Consider the following 20,795-nt stretch of genomic DNA (forward strand, 5'->3'; position numbering starts at 1 on the left):
CCCATAGCCATGTGTCAATCCCAAACTAATCCCACTGCCCCGCTCTCCTCATAGCCCTGTATCAATCCTAAACTAATCCCACTGCCCCGCTCTCTCCCCATAGCCATGTGTCAATCCCAAACTAATCCCACTGCCCCGCTCTCGCCCCATAGCCATGTATCAATTCCAAACTAATCCCACTGCCCCGCTCGCTCCCCATAGCCCTGTATCAATCCCAAACTAATCCCACTGCCCCGCTCTCTCCCCATAGCCATGTATCAATCCTAAACTAATCCCACTGCCCCGCTCTCTCCCCATACCCCTGTATCAATCCCAAACTAATCCCACTGCCCCACTCTCTCCCCATAGCCATGTGTCAATCCCAAACTAATCCCACTGCCCTCTCCTCATAGCCCTGTATCAATCCTAAACTAATCCCACTGCCCCGCTCTCTCCCCATAGCCATGTATCAATCCTAAACTAATCCCACTGCCCTGCTCTCTCCCCATACCCCTGTATCAATCCCAAACTAATCCCACTGCCTTCTCCTCATAGCCCTGTATCAATACTAAACTAATCCCACTGCCTGCTCTGTCCCTATATTTGGAATATTTATCTAACTTCCCACGGTCTCTGTGTAAACAAACTTTTCCTACCCTCTATTAGTGACAATTTTCAATTGATAATCCATCATCACTGGTTCCCCAACCAGAGCAAAATGCCTTTCCTCATTCACTGTCTCAAAACCCTTTTATAATTTTAAAAACGGCTATTAGATCTCCTCTTGGCCGTCCCTGCTCCAGTGGAAACAGTCCCAGTATCTCCAAAGGGAATTGGATAAATACTTGAAGGGGAAAAATTTGCAGGGCTATGGGGGGAAGGGGGGAGGAGCAGGGGGGAGTGGGACTAATTGGACAGTTCTTTCAAAGAGCCGGCACAGGCACAATGGGCCGAATGTCTGCAGCCGTCGGTGCTGTGTGATTGAACTCTCTCGTCATAACTATAGTTTCCCATCCCTGGCATCATCCTGGTGAACCTACGCTGTACTCTCTCTCTGGCTTTAATATCCACTCACATAGCTACACCCAATTGGTGTTCCACAATGATCACTGCTGTTCACAATTTAAATTAACGATTTAGACTGGAATCAAAAACACAAGTTCTAAATTTGTGGATGACACCAAATTGTGGGGTATAGTCAATACTGAGGAGGACTGCAACAAGTTAAAGGAGGACATTAATAAACTTGCAGAATGGGCATATAAGAACATAAGAACATAAGAAGTAGGAGCAGGAGTAGGCCATACGGCCCCTCGGGCCTGCTCCGCCATTCAATAGGATCATGGCTGATCCGAATCTAGACTCACGTCCACTTCCCTGCCCTCTCCCCGTAACCCCTAATTCCCTTATCTGCTAGGAAAATGTCTATCTCCATTTTAAATTTATTTAATGTTGCAGCTTGCACAGCTCTCTGAGGTAGCAAATTCCATAGATTTACTACCCTCTGAGTGAAGAAGTTTCTCCTCATCTCAGTTTTGAAAGGGCAGCCCCTTATTCTAAGATTATGCCCCCTAGCTCTAGTCTAACCCATCAGTGGAAACATCCTCACTGCATCCACCCGATCAAGCCCCCTCACAATCTTATATGTTTCGATAAGATCGCCTCTCATTCTTCTGAACTCCAATGAGTAGAGTCCCAACCTACTCCACCTTTCCTCATAAGTCAACCCCCTCATCTCTGGAATCAACCGAGTGAACCTTCTCTGAACCGCCTCGAGAGCAAGTATATCTTTTCTTAAATATGGAAACCAAAACTGCACGCAGTATTCCAGGTGTGGCCTCACCAATACCCTGTATAACTGCAGCAAGACTTCCCTGTTTTTATACTCCATCCCCCTTGCAATAAAAGCCAAGATTCCATTGGCCTTCCTGATCACCTGCTGCACCTGCATACTAACTTTTTGTGTTTCATGTAGCAGGACCCCCAGATCCCTTTGTACTGTAGCACTTTGCAGTTTCTCTCCATTTAGATAATAACTTGCTCTTTGATTTTTTTCTGCCAAAGTGCATAACCTCACACTTTCCAACATTATATTGCATCTGCCAAATCTCTGCCCACTCACTTAGCCTGTCTATGTCCTTTTGCAGGTTTTTTATGTCCGCCTCACTTACTGCTTTCCCTCCCATCTTTGTATCATCGGCAAACTTGGCTATGTTGCACTCGGTCCCTTCCTCCAAATCGTTAATATAGATTGTAAAGAGTTGGGGTCCCAGCACTGACCCCTGCGGAACACCACTAGTTACTGATTGCCAGCCCGAGAACGAACCATTTATCCCAACTCTTTGTTTTCTGTTAGATAGCCAATCTTCCACCATGCCAGTATATTACCCCCAATCCCGTGATTTTTTATCCTGATCAGTAATCTTTTGTGTGGAACCTTGTCAAATGCCTTTTGGAAGTCCAAATACACTACATCCACTGGTTCCCCTTTATCCACCCTGTATGTTACATCCTCAAAGAATTCGAGCAAATTTGTCAAACATGACTTCCCCTTCGTAAAACCATGCTGACTCTGTCCTATTAAATTATGTTTATCCAAATGCTCTGTTACTGTTTCCTTAATAATGGACTCCAACATTTTGCCAACCACAGATGTTAGGCTAACTGGTCTATAGTTTCCAGCTTTTTGTCTACTTCCCTTCTTAAATAAGGGTGTTACATTAGCAGTTTTCCAATCTGCCGGGACCTTTCCTGAGTCCAGGGAGTTCTGGAAAATAATCACCAATGCATCCACAATCCCTACCGCCACTTCTCTCAAGACCCTAGGATGTAGGCCATCAGGTCCGGGGGATTTATCCGCCTTAAGTCCCATTATTTTACTGAGTACCATCTCCTTAGTGATTTTAATCATGTTTAGCTCCTTCCCCCCCCCATTGCCCCCTGTTTGTCCAGTGTTGGGATATTTTTAGTGTCCTCTACTGTAAAGACTGATACAAAATATTTGTTCAGCGTCTTTGCCATCTCCATGTTCCCCACCACTAGTTTCCCGGTCCCATCCTCTAAGGGACCAACGTTCACTTTAGCCACCCTTTTTCTTTTTATATAGCTGTAGAAACTCTTGCTATCTGTTTTTATATTTTTTGCTAGTTTACTTTCATAATCTATCTTCCCTTTCTTAATTAATCTTTTAGTTATTGTTTGCTGGCTTTTAAATGCTTCCCAATCTTCTATCCTCCCACTAGATTTGGCTACTTTATATGCCCTTGTTTTCAGTCGAATATTATCCTTTATTACTTTACTAAGCCACGGATGGCTGGCTTTTCTTTTACTCCCCTTTTTCCTCAGTGGAATATATTTATCTTGAAAGATGTGAAATATCTCCTTGAATGTAGACCACTGCTCTTGTACTGTCTTACACTTTAATCTGTTTTTCCCAGTCCACTTTAGTCAATTCTACTCTCATACCTTCATAGTCTCCTTTATTTAAGCTCAGTATGCTGGTTTGAGATCCAACTCTCTCACCCTCAAACTGAATTTGGAATTCAACCATATTATGGTCACTCATTCCAAGGGGATCCTTTACTAGGACATTTTTTATTAATCCTGTCTCATTACACAGGACCAGATCTATGATTGCCTGCCCCCTGGTTGGTTCAGTTACATACTACTCAAGGAACCCATCCCTAATACACTCTATGAACTCTTCCTCAAGGCTGCCATGCCCAATTTGATTAGTCCAGTCAATATGAAAGTTAAAATCCCCCATGATTATAGCTGTTCCCTTATTACAAGCCCCAACTATTTCCTGATTTATACTCCGACCAACAGAGTTGCAACTGTTCGGAGGCCTATAGACTATGCCCACTAGTGACTTTTTCCCCTTATTATTCCTTATCTCCACCCAAACTGTTTCACTATCCTGATCCTTTGACCCAATATCATTTCTGACTATTGCAGTGATTCCATCCTTGATTAACATAGCAACCCCACCTCCCTTTCCTTCCTGTCTGTCCTTCCTAATTGTCAAATACCCTTGTATGTTTAGTTCCCAGTCATGATTATCTTGCAGCCATGTTTCCGTAATGGCCACCAGATCATACCCATGTGTAGTTATTTGTACCGTCAACTCGTCAATTTTGTTACGAATGCTGTGTGCATTCAGATAAAGAACTTTCAAATATGTTTTCTGACAATTTATTCCTGCTTTTACCCCTTTTACTACTTTACCTTTATCATTATATACATTCTGTCCCTTCCTGACACGCTCTGGTTTTTAATTCCCCCACTGCGACCTTGCTCTATTGCCTTCTCCGCTGTCATTTTTATTTTTTGCTCTCTTAAAACCTCCCCCCCACTAATTAGTTTAAAGCCCTCTCTACAGCCCTAGTTATTCGATTCGCCAGGATTCTAGTCCCAGCACTGGCCAAGTGAAGTCCATCCCAACGGAACAGCTCTCTCCTGTCCCAGTACTGATGCCAGTGTCCCAGGAAGCAAAACCCATTTCTCCCACACCAGTCTTTGAGCCACGCATTTAACTCTCTAATTTTATTTACCCTAGCCAAATTTGCACGTGGCTCAGGTAGTAATCCAGAGATTATTACCCTTGTGGTTCTGCTTTTTAATTTGGCCCCTAGCTGCTCAAACTCCCTCAGCAGAACCTCCTTCCTTGTCCTATCTATGTCGTTGGTACCAACATGGACCACGACAACTGGATCCCCCCCCCTCCCACTCCAAGTTTCTCTCCAGCCCAGAGGAGATGTCCTTAACCCTGGCACCGGGCAGGCAACACAGCCTTCGGGACTCTCGCTCTCAGCTGCAAATAACTCTATCTATCCCCCTAACGGTACCATCCCCTACCACTACAACATTTCTTTTAACTCCCCCCACTTGAATGGCCCCCCGCTCCACGGTGCTGTGGCCAGGTTGCTCATCCTCCTCGCAGTCCCTGTTCCCATCCTCACAGGGAGTAAGAGCCTCAAACCTGTTGGACAAGAGCAAGGGCTGCGGCTCCCCCAACACTACCTCCTGGATCCCCGTACCTGCCTCACTTCTAGTCACACCATCCTGACCCTGGCCACGGACTACATCTGAATTAATTAATCTAATTGGTGTGACTACCTCCTGATACACAGAGTCCAGGTAACTCTCCCCCTCCCTGATGTGTCTCAGTGTTTGAAGCTCGAACTCCAGCTCTTCAACACGGAGCCGGAATTCCTCGAGCAGCCAACACTTACTGCAAATGCGACACAGGTTAACAAGGCCATAAAAAGCAAACCAAGCACTAGGGTTTATTTCTAGAGGGACAGAATTGACCACACTTGGAGTACTGCATACAATTCTGGTCGCCATATTATATAAAGGATATAGAGACACTGGAGAGGGTGCAGAGAAGATTTACAAGGATGATACCAGAAATGCGAAGGTATATCTATCAGGAAAGGATGAACAGGCTGGGTCTCTTTTCTCTTGAAAAGAGAAGGCTGAGGGGTGACCTAATAGAGGTCTTTAAAATTATGAAAGGTTTTGATAGAGTGGATACAGAGAGAATGTTTCCACAGAGGCCATCAATATAAGATAGTCACCAAGAAATCTAATAGGGAATTCAAGAGAAACTTCTTTACCCAGAGAGTGGTGAGAATGTGGAACTCGCTTCCACAGGGAGTGGTTGAGGCGAATTGTATAGATGTATTTAAGGGGAGGCCGGACAACCATATGAGGGAGAAGGAAATAGAGGGTTACGCTGATAAGAGTGAGATGAGGAAAGACGGGAGGAGGCTCGAGTGGAGCATAAACGCCGGCATGGACTGGTTGGGCTGAATAGCCTGTTTCTATGCCATATATCCGATTCATGTAATCCTATGTAATACTGCAACTGTGGCCTAGCTAAGGCTCGGCGCAAATGAAGCCTCCTTAAATCTGGTTCTTTGGTGCACTGTCTAATGCAACGCGGGTTGCCAACTGTGGTCGGATGTATTCTTGGAGGTTTAATCACATGACGCCCCCTCCCCCCCACGCTCCCGCCTTTGGTCGCCGGACACGTCCATCCCCACAGCGCCCGCCTTCCCACGGCCAATTGGAAAGCAAACAGATTCCTTGTGACTCAATGGGATAGCTCCGTCAGCCAAACAGCATTTTCCCCAACTCCAGTATCTCTGTAACTGATAAATTAAAGTGTTCAAAAAATGGGGCGAGATGGGGAGGGGGGGAGGGAAATCCCTTTTTTTTTATGGCTCCTATGACTTTTCCTCCAGCAGTATCCTGGAGATTAATGTTCAATTCCTGGAGCCTCCAGGGCAATCCTGGAGGTTTGGGAACACTGTACAGACTGGACGGGCCGAGGTTCAGCCCCTGGTCTGTGTGCGGTTACCTGAGCACAACTGAGGTGGGATAGAGGCAGGAACACAACTCTCCTGGACTAGGCAAGGAGGGAAAGCCAGCCAGGCCTCCTGCCCCTAATCTAAAAGGTGTGTTGGATGTTATGCCCCTTACAGTCAAATAGCTCACTGTCCGGTGAGCCATGAAGAATGACCGTTTGGGAAGCTGGCAGACGGTGCGCATTACGGTACCCCAAGAAAGAATGAACGCCTTCTGGAGATGAGCAAGAAAAGTAAAAGAGAGAACGACTTGCATTCATACAGCGCCTAGCACGACCAACGGACGTCCCAAAGCGCTTTACAGCCAATGAAGTACTTTTTTTGAAGTGTAGTCACTGTTATAATGTAGGAAATGCGGCACCCAATTTGCGCACAGCAAGCTCCCACAGACAGCCATGTGATAATGGCCAGATAATCTGTTTTTTAGTGATGTTGGTTGAGGGATAAATATTGGTCAGGACACCGGGGAGAACTCCCCTGCTCTTCTTCAATATAGTGCCATGGGATCGTTTACGTCCACTGAGAGGGTAGACAGAGCCTCGGTTTAATGTCTCATCCAAAAGGCGACAGCTCCGTGAGTGCGGCGCTCCCTCAGTACTGTCCCTCAGACAGTGCGGCGCTCCCTCAGTACTGCCCCTCCGACAGTGCGGCGCTCCCTCAGCACTGCCCCTCCGACAGTGCGGCGCTCCCTCAGTACTGCCCCTCCGTGAGTGCGGCGCTCCCTCAGTACTGCCCCTCTGACAGTGCAGTGCTCCCTCAGTACTGCCCCTCCGACAGTGCGGCGCTCCCTCAGTACTGCCCCTCCGACAGTGCGGCGCTCCCTCAGTACTGCCCCTCTGACAGTGCAGTGCTCCCTCAGTACTGCCCCTCCATTAGTGTGGCGCTCCCTCAGTACTGCCCCTCCATTAGCGCGGCGCTCCCTCAGTACTGCCCCTCTGACAGTGCAGTGCTCCCTCAGTACTGCCCCTCCATTAGTGTGGCGCTCCCTCAGTACTGCCCCTCCATTAGTGCGGCGCTCCCTCAGTACTGCCCCTCCGACAGTGCGGCGCTCCCTCAGTACTGCCCCTCTGACAGTGCAATGCTCCCTCAGCACTGCCCCTCCGACAGTGCGGCGCTCCCTCAGTACTGCCCCTCCGACAGTGCGGCGCTCCCTCAGTACTGCCCCTCCGACAGTGCAGCTCTCCCTCAGTACTGCCCCTCCGACAGTGCGGCACTCCCTCAGTACTGCCCCTGCGACAGCGCGGCGCACCCTCAGTACTGCCCCTCCGACAGTGCGGCGCTCCCTCAGTACTGCCCCTCCGACAGTGCGGCACTCCCTCAGTACTGCCCCTCCGACAGTATGGCGCTCCCTCAGAACTGCCCCTCCGACAGTGCGGTGCTCCCTCAGAACTGCCCCTCCGACAGTGCGGCGCTCCCTCAGTACTACCCCTTCGACAGTGCGGCACTCCCTCAGTACTACCCCTTCGACAGTGCGGCGCACCCTCAGTACTGCCCCTTCGACAGTGCGGCACTCCCTCAGTACTACCCCTTCGACAGTGCGGCGCTCCCGCAGTACTGCCCCTCCGACAGTGCGGCGCTCCCGCAGTACTGCCCCTCCGACAGTGCGGCGCTTCCTCAGTACTGCCCCTCCGACAGTGCGGCGCTCCCTCAGTACTACCCCTTCGACAGTGCGGCGCTTCCTCAGTACTGCCCCTCCGACAGTGCGGCGCTCCCTCAGTACTGCCCCTCCGACAGTGCGGTGCTCCCTCAGTACTGCCCCTCCGACAGTGCGGCGCTCCCGCAGTACTGCCCCTCCGACAGTGCGGCGCTTCCTCAGTACTGCCCCTCCGACAGTGCGGCGCTTCCTCAGTACTGCCCCTCCGACAGTGCGGCGCTCCCGCAGTACTACCCCTCCGACAGTGCGGCGCTCCCGCAGTACTGCCCCTTCGACAGTGCGGCGCTCCCTCAGTACTGCCCCTCCGACAGTGCGGCACTCCCTCAGTACTGCCCCTTCGACAGTGCGGCGCTCCCGCAGTACTACCCCTCCGACAGTGCGGCGCTCCCGCAGTACTGCCCCTTCGACAGTGCGGCGCTCCCGCAGTACTGCCCCTCCGACAGTGCGGCGCTTCCTCAGTACTACCCCTTCGACAGTGCGGCGCTCCCGCAGTACTGCCCCTCCGACAGTGCGGCGCTTCCTCAGTACTGCCCCTCCGACAGTGCGGCGCTTCCTCAGTACTACCCCTTCGACAGTGCGGCGCTCCCGCAGTACTGCCCCTCCGACAGTGCGGCGCTTCCTCAGTACTACCCCTTCGACAGTGCGGCACTCCCTCAGTACTACCCCTTCGACAGTGCGGCGCTCCCGCAGTACTGCCCCTCCGACAGTGCGGCGCTCCCGCAGTACTGCCCCTCCGACAGTGCGGCGCTTCCTCAGTACTGCCCCTCCGACAGTGCGGCGCTCCCTCAGTACTACCCCTTCGACAGTGCGGCGCTTCCTCAGTACTGCCCCTCCGACAGTGCGGCGCTCCCTCAGTACTGCCCCTCCGACAGTGCGGTGCTCCCTCAGTACTGCCCCTCCGACAGTGCGGCGCTCCCGCAGTACTGCCCCTCCGACAGTGCGGCGCTTCCTCAGTACTGCCCCTCCGACAGTGCGGCGCTTCCTCAGTACTGCCCCTCCGACAGTGCGGCGCTCCCGCAGTACTACCCCTCCGACAGTGCGGCGCTCCCGCAGTACTGCCCCTTCGACAGTGCGGCGCTCCCTCAGTACTGCCCCTCCGACAGTGCGGCACTCCCTCAGTACTGCCCCTTCGACAGTGCGGCGCTCCCGCAGTACTACCCCTCCGACAGTGCGGCGCTCCCGCAGTACTGCCCCTTCGACAGTGCGGCGCTCCCGCAGTACTGCCCCTCCGACAGTGCGGCGCTTCCTCAGTACTACCCCTTCGACAGTGCGGCGCTCCCGCAGTACTGCCCCTCCGACAGTGCGGCGCTTCCTCAGTACTGCCCCTCCGACAGTGCGGCGCTTCCTCAGTACTACCCCTTCGACAGTGCGGCGCTCCCGCAGTACTGCCCCTCCGACAGTGCGGCGCTTCCTCAGTACTACCCCTTCGACAGTGCGGCGCTCCCGCAGTACTGCCCCTCCGACAGTGCGGCACTCCCTCAGTACTGCCCCTCCGACAGTGCGGCGCTCCCTCAGTACTGCACTGGAGTGTTGGCCTAGATTTTTGTGCTCAAGTCTCTGGACTGGGACTTGAAACCACAACCTTCTGACTCAGAGGCAAGAGTGCTGCACACTGAGCCACGGCCAACACACCGAGGGGGCGGGAGAGGAAGGGCTGCAGAAAGCAAACTAAGATGGAGTGCTGTTTGGTAGGCCTCCCAATCACTGCCCTCTTGACCTCGCTGAGATTCAGTACGAGTGCACTGTGTGCTGGCTGTAGACTGCGGTGGCCTGAAGTTAACTGAGCGTGGCTGGGAGCTGTACTCCTCGCCTCGCGCAGATTCTATCACAGGATGTTGCGAGATGCACTGCAGTGCTTAAGCAGAAAAACCACAGGCTGCCTTGAGTGAGTTTCTCGCACTTTGACAGAAGTAGTGGGAGTTGTGCCTTTGTTTCCACTGATGCTGGCGTGGTGAACGTTCGCCTCTGCCTGACAATCGTCCAATTTCCATTCCTTTCCGAGATGGATGCCAGTTCTCTTTAGGCTCGGTCTTCCCTTGGCCAGTTTTTCTCCCTTCTGGTTTTTAGATCGAATGGAAGGGAAATCACCCCATCACTACAGTCCTGTGTCAGCCGTGGCTCAGTGGGTAACACTCTCGCTTCTGAGTCAGAAAGTCATGGGTTCAAGTCCCACTCCAGAGACTTGACCACATAAACTAGGCCGACACTCCCAGTGCAGTACTGAGGGAGCGCCGCACTGTCGGAGGGGCAGTACTGAGGGAGCGCCGCACTGTCGGAGGGGCAGTACTGAGGGAGCGCCGCACTGTCGGAGGGGCAGTACTGAGGGAGCGCCGCACTGTCGGAGGGGCAGTACTGAGGGAGCGCCGCACTGTCACAGGGGCAGTACTGAGGGAGCGCAGCACTGTCGGAGGGGCAGTACTGAGGGAGCGCAGCACTGTCGGAGGGGCAGTACTGAGGGAGCGCCGCACTGTCACAGGGGCAGTACTGAGGGAGCGCCGCACTGTCGGAGGGGCAGTACTGAGGGAGCGCCGCACTGTCGGAGGGGCAGTACTGAGGGAGCGCCGCACTGTCGGAGGGGCAGTACTGAGGGAGTGCCGCACTGTCGGAGGGGCAGTTCTGAGGGAGCACCGCACTGTCGGAGGGGCAGTACTGAGGGAGCGCCGCTCTGTCGGAGGGGCAGTACTGAGGGAGCGCCGCACTGTCGGAGGGGCAGTGCTGAGGGAGCGCTGCACTGTCAGAGGGGCAGTACTGAGGGAGCGCCGCACTGTCGGAGGGGCAGTACTGAGGGAGCGCCGCACTGTCGGAGGGGCAGTACTGAGGGAGCACCGCACTGTCGGTGGGCAGTACTGAGGGAGTGCTGCGCTGTCGGTGGGCAGTACTGAGGGAGTGCTGCGCTGTCTGAGGTACCGCCTTTCAGATGAGACATTAACCTCAGGCCCCGTCTGCCCTTTGAGGTGGACGTACAAGATCCCTCCACACTATTGCGAAGAAGAGCGGAGGAAGTTCTCCCTAGTGTCCTTGTCAATATTTAACCCTCAACCAACAACACCAAAAAAAACAGAAGATCTGGTCATTGTCACATTGCTGTTTGAGGGAGCTTGCTGTGTGCAATTTGGCTGCCCACAGTTCCCTGCATTACAACACTGCCTACACTTCAAAAAAAGTACTTCATTGGCTGTAAAGCGCTTTGGGACGTCCTGAGGGAGTGAAAGGCGCTGGAGAAACAAGTCTTTCCTTCTATTTATTCTTGAATGTTGGCACAAACCATGCAAGTGAAAGTTCCACAGCCTCACCACTCTCATCGAGGGCACGACTCTCGCAGGGCAGTGGGCACGGGCCCAGTCCCACAGGGCGGGGGGAAGGCCCAGTCCCACAGGGCGGGGGAAGGGCCCAGTCCTACAGGGCGGGGGGAAGGGCCCAGTCCCACAGGGCTGGGGGAAGGGCCCAGTCCCACAGTGTGGGGGAAGGGCCCAGTCCCACAGTGTGGGGGAAGGGCCCAGTCCCACAGTGTGGGGGAAGGGCCCAGTCCCACAGGGCGGGGGGAAGGGCCCAGTCCCACAGGGCGGGGGAAGGGCCCAGTCCCACAGTGCAGGGGAAGGGCCCAGTCCCACAGGGCGGGGGAAGGACCCAGTCCCACAGGGCGGGGGGGAAGGGCCCAGTCGCACAGGGTGGGGGGGGGGGGGGAAGGGCCCAGTCCCACAGGGCGGGGGGGAAGAGCCCAGTCCCACAGTGCAGGGGAAGGGCCCAGTCCCACAGTGCAGGGGAAGGGCCCAGTCCCACAGGGCGGGGGGAGAAGGGCCCAGTCCCACAGTGCAGGGGAAGGGCCCAGTCCCACAGTGCAGGGGAAGGGCCCAGTCCCACAGGGCGGGGGAAGGGCCCAGTCCCACAGTGCGGGGGAAGGGCCCAGTCCCACAGGGCGGGGGGAGAAGGGCCCAGTCCCACAGTGCAGGGGAAGGGCCCAGTCCCACAGGGCGGGGGAAGGGCCCAGTCCCACAGGGCGGGGGAAGGGCCCAGTCCCACAGGGCAGTGGGCACGGGCTCAGTCCGACAGGGCGGTGGAAGGGCCCAGTCCCACAGGGCGGTGGAAGGGCCCAGTCCCACGGGGCGGGGGAAGGGCCCAGTCCCACAGGGCAGGCGGGGAAGGGCCCAGTCCCACAGTGCAGGGGAAGGGCCCGGTCCCACAGGGCGGGGGGAAGGGCCCAGTCGCACAGGGCGGGGGGAGGGCCCAGTCCCACTGTGCGGGGGAAGGGCCCAGTCCCACAGTGCGGGCGGGGGAAGGGCCCAGTCCCACAGGGCGGGGGGAGGGCCCAGTCCCACTGTGCGGGGGAAGGGCCCAGTCCCACTGTGCTGGGGAAGGGCCCAGTCCCACAGGGCTGGGGGGGGGGGGGTAAGGGTCCAGTCCTACAGGGCGGGGGGCCCAGTCCCACAGGGCGGGGGGAAGGGCCCAGTCCCACAGGGCGAGGGGAAGGGCCCAGTCCCACAGGGCGAGGGGAAGGGCCCAGTCCCACAGTGCGGGGGGAAGGGCCCAGTCCCACAGGGCGGGGGGAAGGGCCCAGTCCCACAGGGCGGGGGAAGGGCACAGTCCCACAGGGCGGGGGAAGGGCCCAGTCCCACAGGGCGGGGGAAGGGCACAGTCCCACAGGGCGGGGGAAGGGCACAGTCCCACAGGGCGGGGGGGAAGGGCACAGTCTCACAGGGCGGGGGGAATGGCACAGTCCCACAGGGCGGGGGGAAGGGCACAGTCTCACAGGGCGGGGGGAAGGGCACAGTCCCACAGGGCGGGGGAAGGGCCCAGTCCCACAGGGCGGGGGAAGGGCCCAGTCCCACAGGGCGGGGGGAAGGGCCCAGTCCCACAGGGCGGGGGGAAGGGCCGAGTCCCACTGTGCGGGGGAAGGGCCCAGTCCCACAGGGCGGGGGGATGGGCCCAGTCCCACAGTGTGGGGGGGAAGGGCCCAGTCCCACAGGGCGGGGGAAGGGCCCAGTCCCATAGTGCGGGAGGGAAGGGCCCAGTCCCACAGGGCGGGGGAAGGGCCCAGTCCCACAGTGCGGGGGGGAAGGGCCCAGTCCCACAGGGCGGGGGAAGGGCCCAGTCCCATAGTGCGGGGGAAGGGCCCAGTTCCACAGGGCGGGGGGAAGGGCCCAGTCCCACAGTGCGGGGGGGAAGGGCCCAGTCCCACAGGGCGGGGGAAGGGCCCAGTCCCACAGGGCGGGGGGATGGGCCCAGTCCCACAGTGCGGGGGAAGGGCCCAGTCCCATAGTGCGGGGGAAGGGCCCAGTCCCACAGGGCGGGGGGATGGGCCCAGTCCCACAGTGCGGGGGGGAAGGGCCCAGTCCCACAGGGCGGGGGAAGGGCCCAGTCCCACAGGGCGGGGGAAGGGCCCAGTCCCACAGGGCGGGGGGATGGGCCCAGTCCCACAGTGCGGGGGGGAAGGGCCCAGTCCCACAGGGCGGGGGAAGGGCCCAGTCCCACAGGGCGGGGGAAGGGCCCAGTCCCACAGGGCGGGGGGAAGGGCCCAGTCCCACAGTGCGGGGGAAGGGCCGAGTCCCACTGTGCGGGGGAAGGGCCCAGTCCCACAGGGCGGGGGAAGGGCCCAGTCCCATAGTGCGGGAGGAAGGGCCCAGTCCCACTGGATAGGGGAGCACCAAAGTTGAAAAAATGAGGAGGTAACTGAGTGGGCAGTTATTAGGCGATTGTAAGTTAGTGTGGATTTCTGTTCTTTTATGGGAGTTCCATCAATCGGAGATGGGTTGACATGGCCTCAGTATCATTTGATGTGTAACCTCGGCAGCATTAGGGGCTGTTGTAGAAGTTGGAATGCAGGTCCAGAGTGTAGGGTCCGTGACCAACTCCCCCTCAGCCACAGATGTGGTGTGTCTCAGCTCCATGGTAACCACCACGCCAAGGCATTGGATCTTACTTTTGCACAGGAGCCCTTACCAGGTCGAACTCGATTGGAGCGTGTCTGAGCTCTCTGCGACTAAGGCAGCCACAGTATTTTTGATTTCCTATCCACGATGCCTTGTTTCACTTGCGGTTTTCACCTAATGCTAATCTTGTCCTAATTACAATTGGCGTACTCGTCATGTCACGAGAAGAGGAGGCAGAGGTTACCAAAAAGTAGACGCCGTCTCTCCCTCTGATTCTCTGTATCAATTAAGTCATTAAAATGTGTTTAGTTTTCTGTGGCTGAGAATTACTTTCCCCCATTTTTACCTCGGGTCTCGACAAGACATGTTCCCATCGCAGGAATAGAAAGGGGTTAGATACAGAGTAAAGCTCCCTCTACACTGTCCCATCAAACACTCCCGGGGCAGGTACAGCACAGGTTAGATACAGAGTAAAGCTCCCTCTACACTGTCCCATCAAACACTCCCAGGGCAGGTACAGCATGGGTTAGATACAGAGTAAAGCTCCCTCTACACTGTCCCATCAAACACTCCCAGGGCAGGTACAGCAGGGGTTAGATACAGAGTAAAGCTTCCTCTACACTGTCCCATCAAACACTCCCAGGGCAGGTACAGCAGGGGTTAGATACAGAGTAAAGCTCCCTCTACACTGTCCCATCAAACACTCCCAGGGCAGGTACAGCACGGGTTAGATACAGAGTAAAGCTCCCTCTACACTGTCCCATCAAACACTCCCAGGGCAGGTACAGCAGGGGTTAGATACAGAGTAAAGCTCCCTCTACACTGTCCCATCAAACACTCCCAGGGCAGGTACAGCACGGGTTAGATACAGAGTAAAGCTTCCTCTACGCTGTCCCATCAAACACTCCCAGGGCAGGTACAGCATGGGTTAGAAACAGAGTAAAGCGACCTCTGCACTGTCCCATCAAACACTCCCAGGGCAGGTACAGCATGGGTTAGATACAGTGTAAAGCTCCCTCTACACTGTCCCATCAAACACTCCCAGGGCAGATACAGCATGGGTTAGATACAGAGTAAAGCTTCCTCTACACTGTCCCATCAAACACTCCCAGGGCAGGTACAACACGGGTTAGGTACAGAGTAAAGCTCCCTCTACACTTTCCCATCAAACACTCCCAGGGCAGGTACAGCACGGGTTAGATACAGAGTAAAGCTCCCTCTGCACTGCTCCATCAAACACTCCCAGGGCAGGTACAGCATGGGTTAGATACAGAGTAAAGCTTCCTCTACACTGTCCCATCAAACACTCCCAGGGCAGGTACAGCACGGGTTAGGTACAGAGTAAAGCTCCCTCTACATTGTCAGAAGCATGTTCCTCATCTTTAACCTCAGAAATGACCACAATTAATGTAATTTTTCAAGTTCCCTTTTGTGATTCACTTGTTGAGATTCTGCTCGGTTAGAAGCAGAATTGAAAGGCACTACGAGCAGGTGCTGCACAATCCACAGAACGGACACCGCCAGCTTGGGTGAGCTGTTTGTATTTCAGAGACGCATCCTAACCTCTTCACATGAGGTACCATCGCAGCTCAATGGAACTATTTCAGAGCATCGCCTCATTTGAATAAGCAGGCCACTGCAGCCCGGCCTAGCGTTCACTGTGTGCCCTTACCACACACTATCATGATGCATCGCTAGGCAACGGCTGTGACAACAGGATGCTCGCAGTGCTCGGTTGATTGATGGTAGGGAACGATAAAAGCACATCGGAAGTCGAGGTAACCACAAGCATAGGAACTCGAAGCCAGCCCTGGCAGCAGATTATTTTGTTCTTGTTTTGTCAAAAGGGGGCTGTAAAAGCGCCCAATAAAGCAGCCTCCTTCGAAACAATCTTGTAACCAGGGAACCGCCTTATTTTATTGACTTTCACAATACCTGGTCGGCTCAAGACCGTGATTGGCTGTGCCTTAGATCAGAGGGGGAAGATACGAGAGAGAGTTTTGGATTGGCTGCAAACCGCTATCGTTCGCACTTTGACCCCTTGCACACCTCAGTCCTGGATGGCCATTTTGTTTTTGTTCAATGTTTTGAGGTTTTATCTCTTCTCGAGAATCAACATTGAAATGGGAGTGAAATTAGCACCACGAAAACCAAATGAAAGAAGTAGAAAGAAGTTGCATTTCTATTGCGCCTTTGACAATCATAGGACGTGCCGAAGCACTTCACAACTAATGAAGTAATTTTTGAAGTGAGGTCACGATTGTAATGTAGGAAACTTGGCAGCCAATGTGGACATAGCAATATCCCACAAATAGCAATGTGATAATGAGCAGATCATCTCTTTATTTAGTGATGTTGGTTGAGGGATAAATATTGGCCCAGGACACCAGGGAGAACTCCCCTGCTCTTCTTCAAAATTGTGGCTGTGGAATATTTAGGGCCATCTGAGAGAGCAGACGGGGCCTCGGTTTAATGTTTCATCTAAAAGACGTCACCTCCGACAGAGCGGCGCTCCCTCAGTACTGCCCCTCCGACAGTCCGGCGCTCCCTCAGTACTGCCCCTCCGACAGTGCGGCGCTCCCTCAGTACTGCCCATCCGACAGTGCAGCGCTCCCTCAGTACTGCCCCTCCGACAGTGCGGCGCTCCCTCCGTACTGCCCCTCCGACAGTGCGGCGCTCCCTCAGTACTGCCCCTCCGACAGTGCGGCGCTCCCTCAGTACTGTCCCTCCGACAGTGCGGCGCTCCCTCAGTACTGCCCCTCCGACAGTGTGGCGCTCTCTCAGTACTGCCCCTCCGACAGTGCGGCGCTCCCTCAGTACTGCCCCTCCGACAGTGCGGCGCTCCCTCAGCACTGCACTGAGAGTGTCAGCTTGGATTATGGACTCAAGTCCTAGTGCCAGTACTTTCAACCTGCAACATTTGGACAGGCACTGGTGAGTTAATGCTGGCCCTCATTATTTGGTTTGAGTGCTTCAGTGTCCACCTCCTCTCTCCACCTGCCCGGTCTCTCTCTCTCTTTCTCCCCCCAATCTCTCCCACACTCCTCTGCCCCCACGCCGCCACGCCAACCTCTTCCCTTCGCATCTCCATCCCTCCCTATCTCCCCTCCGCTGGTCTTGATCCGCGCACCCGAAAAAAAATTAGAGGGTACATCGACCATGTCCCCATTTTATATGGGAGAGGGGAGCAGGTTAATCAACTGAGGTCCAGAATGGAGGCTAACTGATGTCATTTTTGAGGCTGTAATGAGCTGAGATTTAGGAGTTTATGCCAAAGGTTTGTTGGAGTAGGGAATGTCTTTGTCCCTGGGGGTGGTTGAGGCAGAGAACGTTGCACCTTCTGAGGGAAAACGGTTTTCTTCCCCTTCTTAAAGGGGCGGGGCCTTGCGCAGCACGACCCGGGGCCCAGCTGGGCCACCAGGATCGGAGTGCCGGCAAAAGTGCCCGGCACTCGAAAGAAATGCTGGGCTTACGGAGAGCAGCCGGCACTCCGCGGTGTGGGTGCGCAGGAGGCCGGGGACGGGAGCGGAGGCAGGTGCTGGCAGGCGGCCAGCAACAAAAATGGCCGCCCGGCACCTCACCTTTAAATAGCTCCGCCCCGGCCGCAGGTAGGTCCCCCGTCGGGCATAGCGTCCGGCGGAAAGTCAGGGGGGGCCCCCGAGGATCGCGGCCGGGGCGCGAACGGGGTGCTGCGCACGCCGATGATGATATCGCCGGCGGCGCAGCGCCGCGGGGCGCTAATGGTTACTGCCACCGCTAATTGTAGTGTATGTACCTTTAAGGGGAGAACTACTTTTTACAGCTCCTGTATACTGTAGTACCGGCAGTGACCACACCTGTATATAAACCCTGAGTAGGGATCTGTACTGTTAGTTTTAGAGTAACCCTCATCCAGTAAACACCTGTTGATTGTTCCCCTGCAGTCTCGTGTCTAGTTATTGAAGGACACACAACATCAAGGTACACGGATTTAACACTAACCTCTCGCTGAATTTCGCGGGAGGCGTTGGCGGCGCCGCGCCCGGGCGCTAGTTGCTTTGCGCCCCTCTTAGGGCGCTAATGGGAGGTGCAAAGCAACCAAATTTTTCCCTCTAGGAATATTTAAAGGGAGCACAGGTGTCAAGCTCAATTTACATGGTGGGCCTGATCCGACATATGGGGTGGACCACATTCAGCAAATGTTATTTGGACACACCGGGGTAGAAATTGGTTTGTGTTTTGCCCGTTTTCCACCGCCGTAACATCGCCCGTCTCCGCCCTTGCCTCAGCTCATCCGCTGCTGAAATCCTCATCCGGGCCTTTGTTACCTCGAGACTTGACTATTCCAACGCACTCCTGGCTGGCCTCCCACATTCCACCCTAAGTAAACTTGAAGTCATTCAAAACTCGCCTGCCCGTGTCCAAACTCGCACCGAGACCCGTTCCCAATCACCCACTGTGCGCGCTGACCCACATTGGCTCTCGGTCCAGCAAAGCCTCAATTTCAGAATTCTCATCCTTGTTTTCAAATCCCTCCATGGCCTCGCCCCTCCCTATCTCTGTAACCTCCAGAGAGAGACTGTGGAGGACCAGGAGAGCAGAGTACGGAGGAGCAGTAGTGCTCCCCCAGCTCAACAGCATTGGTGCGGGACGCTGCCGATCTGTACTCAGGTGATACAGGCCTATTGGGAGAACTTTGGGGGCCGTTTTAGATTGCTCTGGAAAGAGCCACACAGACATCATGGGCCGAATGGCCTCCTTCTGTGCTGCGAGCCTTCATAATTCTGTGCACCTTGCTGAGAGCTGGCACAATGGAGCTGTACAAATAACAGGGTTTATATTAAGAAGTAACGTTGCATGCAGTCTTTAAGCAGTCATTCTCTCTTTCAGAGCTTCGATTGAAGGGGTAGAGTCGGAGGTGACGGAGCTTGAAGTCAAACTTGAAAAGGTGAGTGGCGCGAGCTGTGATTGGCGGGGGTTACGGGGCGGTGAAGGTGGCCATAGGGCAGGGACATTGGGATTGCCTTCCGTTTCCTCGTGGACCCATCCTTCCTGTCTCTGACCCCGACCGAGAGCCAGAACCCCCACTTCGAACTGACGAACTGGTGAATGCCCCTGCCTGGTGGGGAAGTAGAACCACACAGGCAAGGAAAGTCCTTGGTTGCATCCCCATCCCAGCACCGAGACTGCTGTTTGATTCTGTGACTACAGTTGGGCTTATGTAGGATACTGTCATTTATCCCTATTGCCCTTCTATGGAGGTATTATAGGATATTGTCATACCCTCGTTATTAAAATCAAGTTAATGAGACAACACAAAAGCAAAATACTGCGGATGCTGGAAATCTGAAATAAAAACAGAAAATGCTGGAAATACTCAGCAGGTCAGGCAGCATCTGTGGAGAGCGAAGCCGCCTTGCCCCCGCCTTTCTCCCGGTTTCAGAATTCTCATTCTACCTGGACCCCTCCCTCTGGCCTCTTACCCTCTCTAGATCTTTTCATTGGGAACTGCCGGCATGACATCGGGCGTCTCCATTTCTCTGCTCCCCTCACTCACTCCAACCTACCTCCCTCTGAACTTGCCGCACTCCATTCTCTCAGATCCAACCCCAACATTGTCATTAAACCCGCTGACAAGGGTGGTGCTGTTGTTGTTTGGCGAACCGACTTCTACCTAGCGGAGGCTGAACACCAACTCTCCGACACCTCCTCCTACCTCCACCTGAACCATGACCTCACTACCGAACATCAAACCACCGTTTCCAAGACTGTCCCTGACCTCATCTCCTCTGGAGATCTTCCCCCCACGGCCACCAAAGTCATAGTTCCTCAACCCCGCACAGCCCGCTTCTACCTCCTTCCCAAGATCCACAAACAGGGCTGCCCTGGTAGACCCCTCGTTTCAGCCTGTTCTTGCCTCACTGAACCGATTTCTTCCTATCTGGACTCTATTTTTTCTCCCCTTGTCCAGTCTCTTCCCACCTACATCTGCGACTCTTCCGATGCCGTCTGCCACTTTAACAGTTTCCAATTTCCTGGTCCCAACAGTCTCCTTTTCGCTATGGCTGTCCAATCCCTCTACACCTCCATCCCCCACCAGGATGGCCTGAGGGATCCTTGAACAGAGCCCAACCAATCCCCATCCACCACCACCCTCCTCCGCCTGGCTGAACTTGTTCTCACATTAAACAACTTCTCCTTTGACTCCACTCATTTCCTCCAAATGCATGGTGTTGCTATGGAAACCCGCATGGGTCCTAGCTATGCCTGCCTTTTCGTGGGATATGTGGAACATTATTTGTTCCAGTCCTACTCTGGTCTCCTCCCTCACCTCTTTTTCCGATACATTGATGACTGTATTGGTGCCGTTTCCTGCTCTCGCCCTGAACTAGAAAATTTCATTCACTTTGCTTCCAATTTCCACCCTTCCCTCACCTTCACATGGTCCATCTCCGACTCTTCCCTTCCTTTCCTTGACTTCTCTATCTCCATTTCTGGGGATACGCTATCGACAAACATCCACTACAAGCCCACTGACTCCCACAGCTACCTGGACTACACTTCCTCCCACCCCGCTTCCTGTAAGGACTCTATTCCATTCTCCCAGTTTCTCGATCTCCGCCGCATCTGTTCGGACGATGCCACCTTCCATACCAGTGCTTCCGATAGTCTTCCTTTTTCCTCAACCGAGGATTCCCCTCTACTGTGGTTGACACGGCCCTTGACTGTGTCCGTTCCATTTCCCGCACTTCTGCTCTCACCCCTTCCCCTCCCTCCCAGAACCACGATAGGGTTCCCCTTGTCCTCACCTTCCACCCCATCAGCCTCCGGATCGCCCTTCGCCATTTCCGCTACCTCCAGCGTGATCGCACCACCAAACATATCTTCCCCTCCCCTCCCCTTTCAGCATTCCGAAGGGACTGCTCCCTCCACAACACCCTG

At 54.8% G+C, this 20,795-nt stretch overlaps 1 protein-coding gene across 1 annotated transcript in view; it reads left to right on the plus strand.

The window, feature by feature from the left end:
• The window catches only part of LOC147091073 (arf-GAP with coiled-coil, ANK repeat and PH domain-containing protein 2-like), a 204,535-nt gene that overhangs the window by 12,425 nt on the left and 171,315 nt on the right, over window positions 1-20,795 (plus strand). The window contains 1 exon segment of the mRNA XM_085977535.1: window positions 18,744-18,801. Coding sequence (XP_085833661.1) covers window positions 18,744-18,801 — 58 coding nt within the window.

Source organism: Somniosus microcephalus, unplaced genomic scaffold (assembly GCF_052327205.1).
Source record: "Somniosus microcephalus isolate GS21.2 unplaced genomic scaffold, FLI_Smic_1.0 unresolved_chr4, whole genome shotgun sequence".
In the NCBI taxonomy this organism is placed as follows: Eukaryota; Metazoa; Chordata; class Chondrichthyes; order Squaliformes; family Somniosidae; genus Somniosus; species Somniosus microcephalus.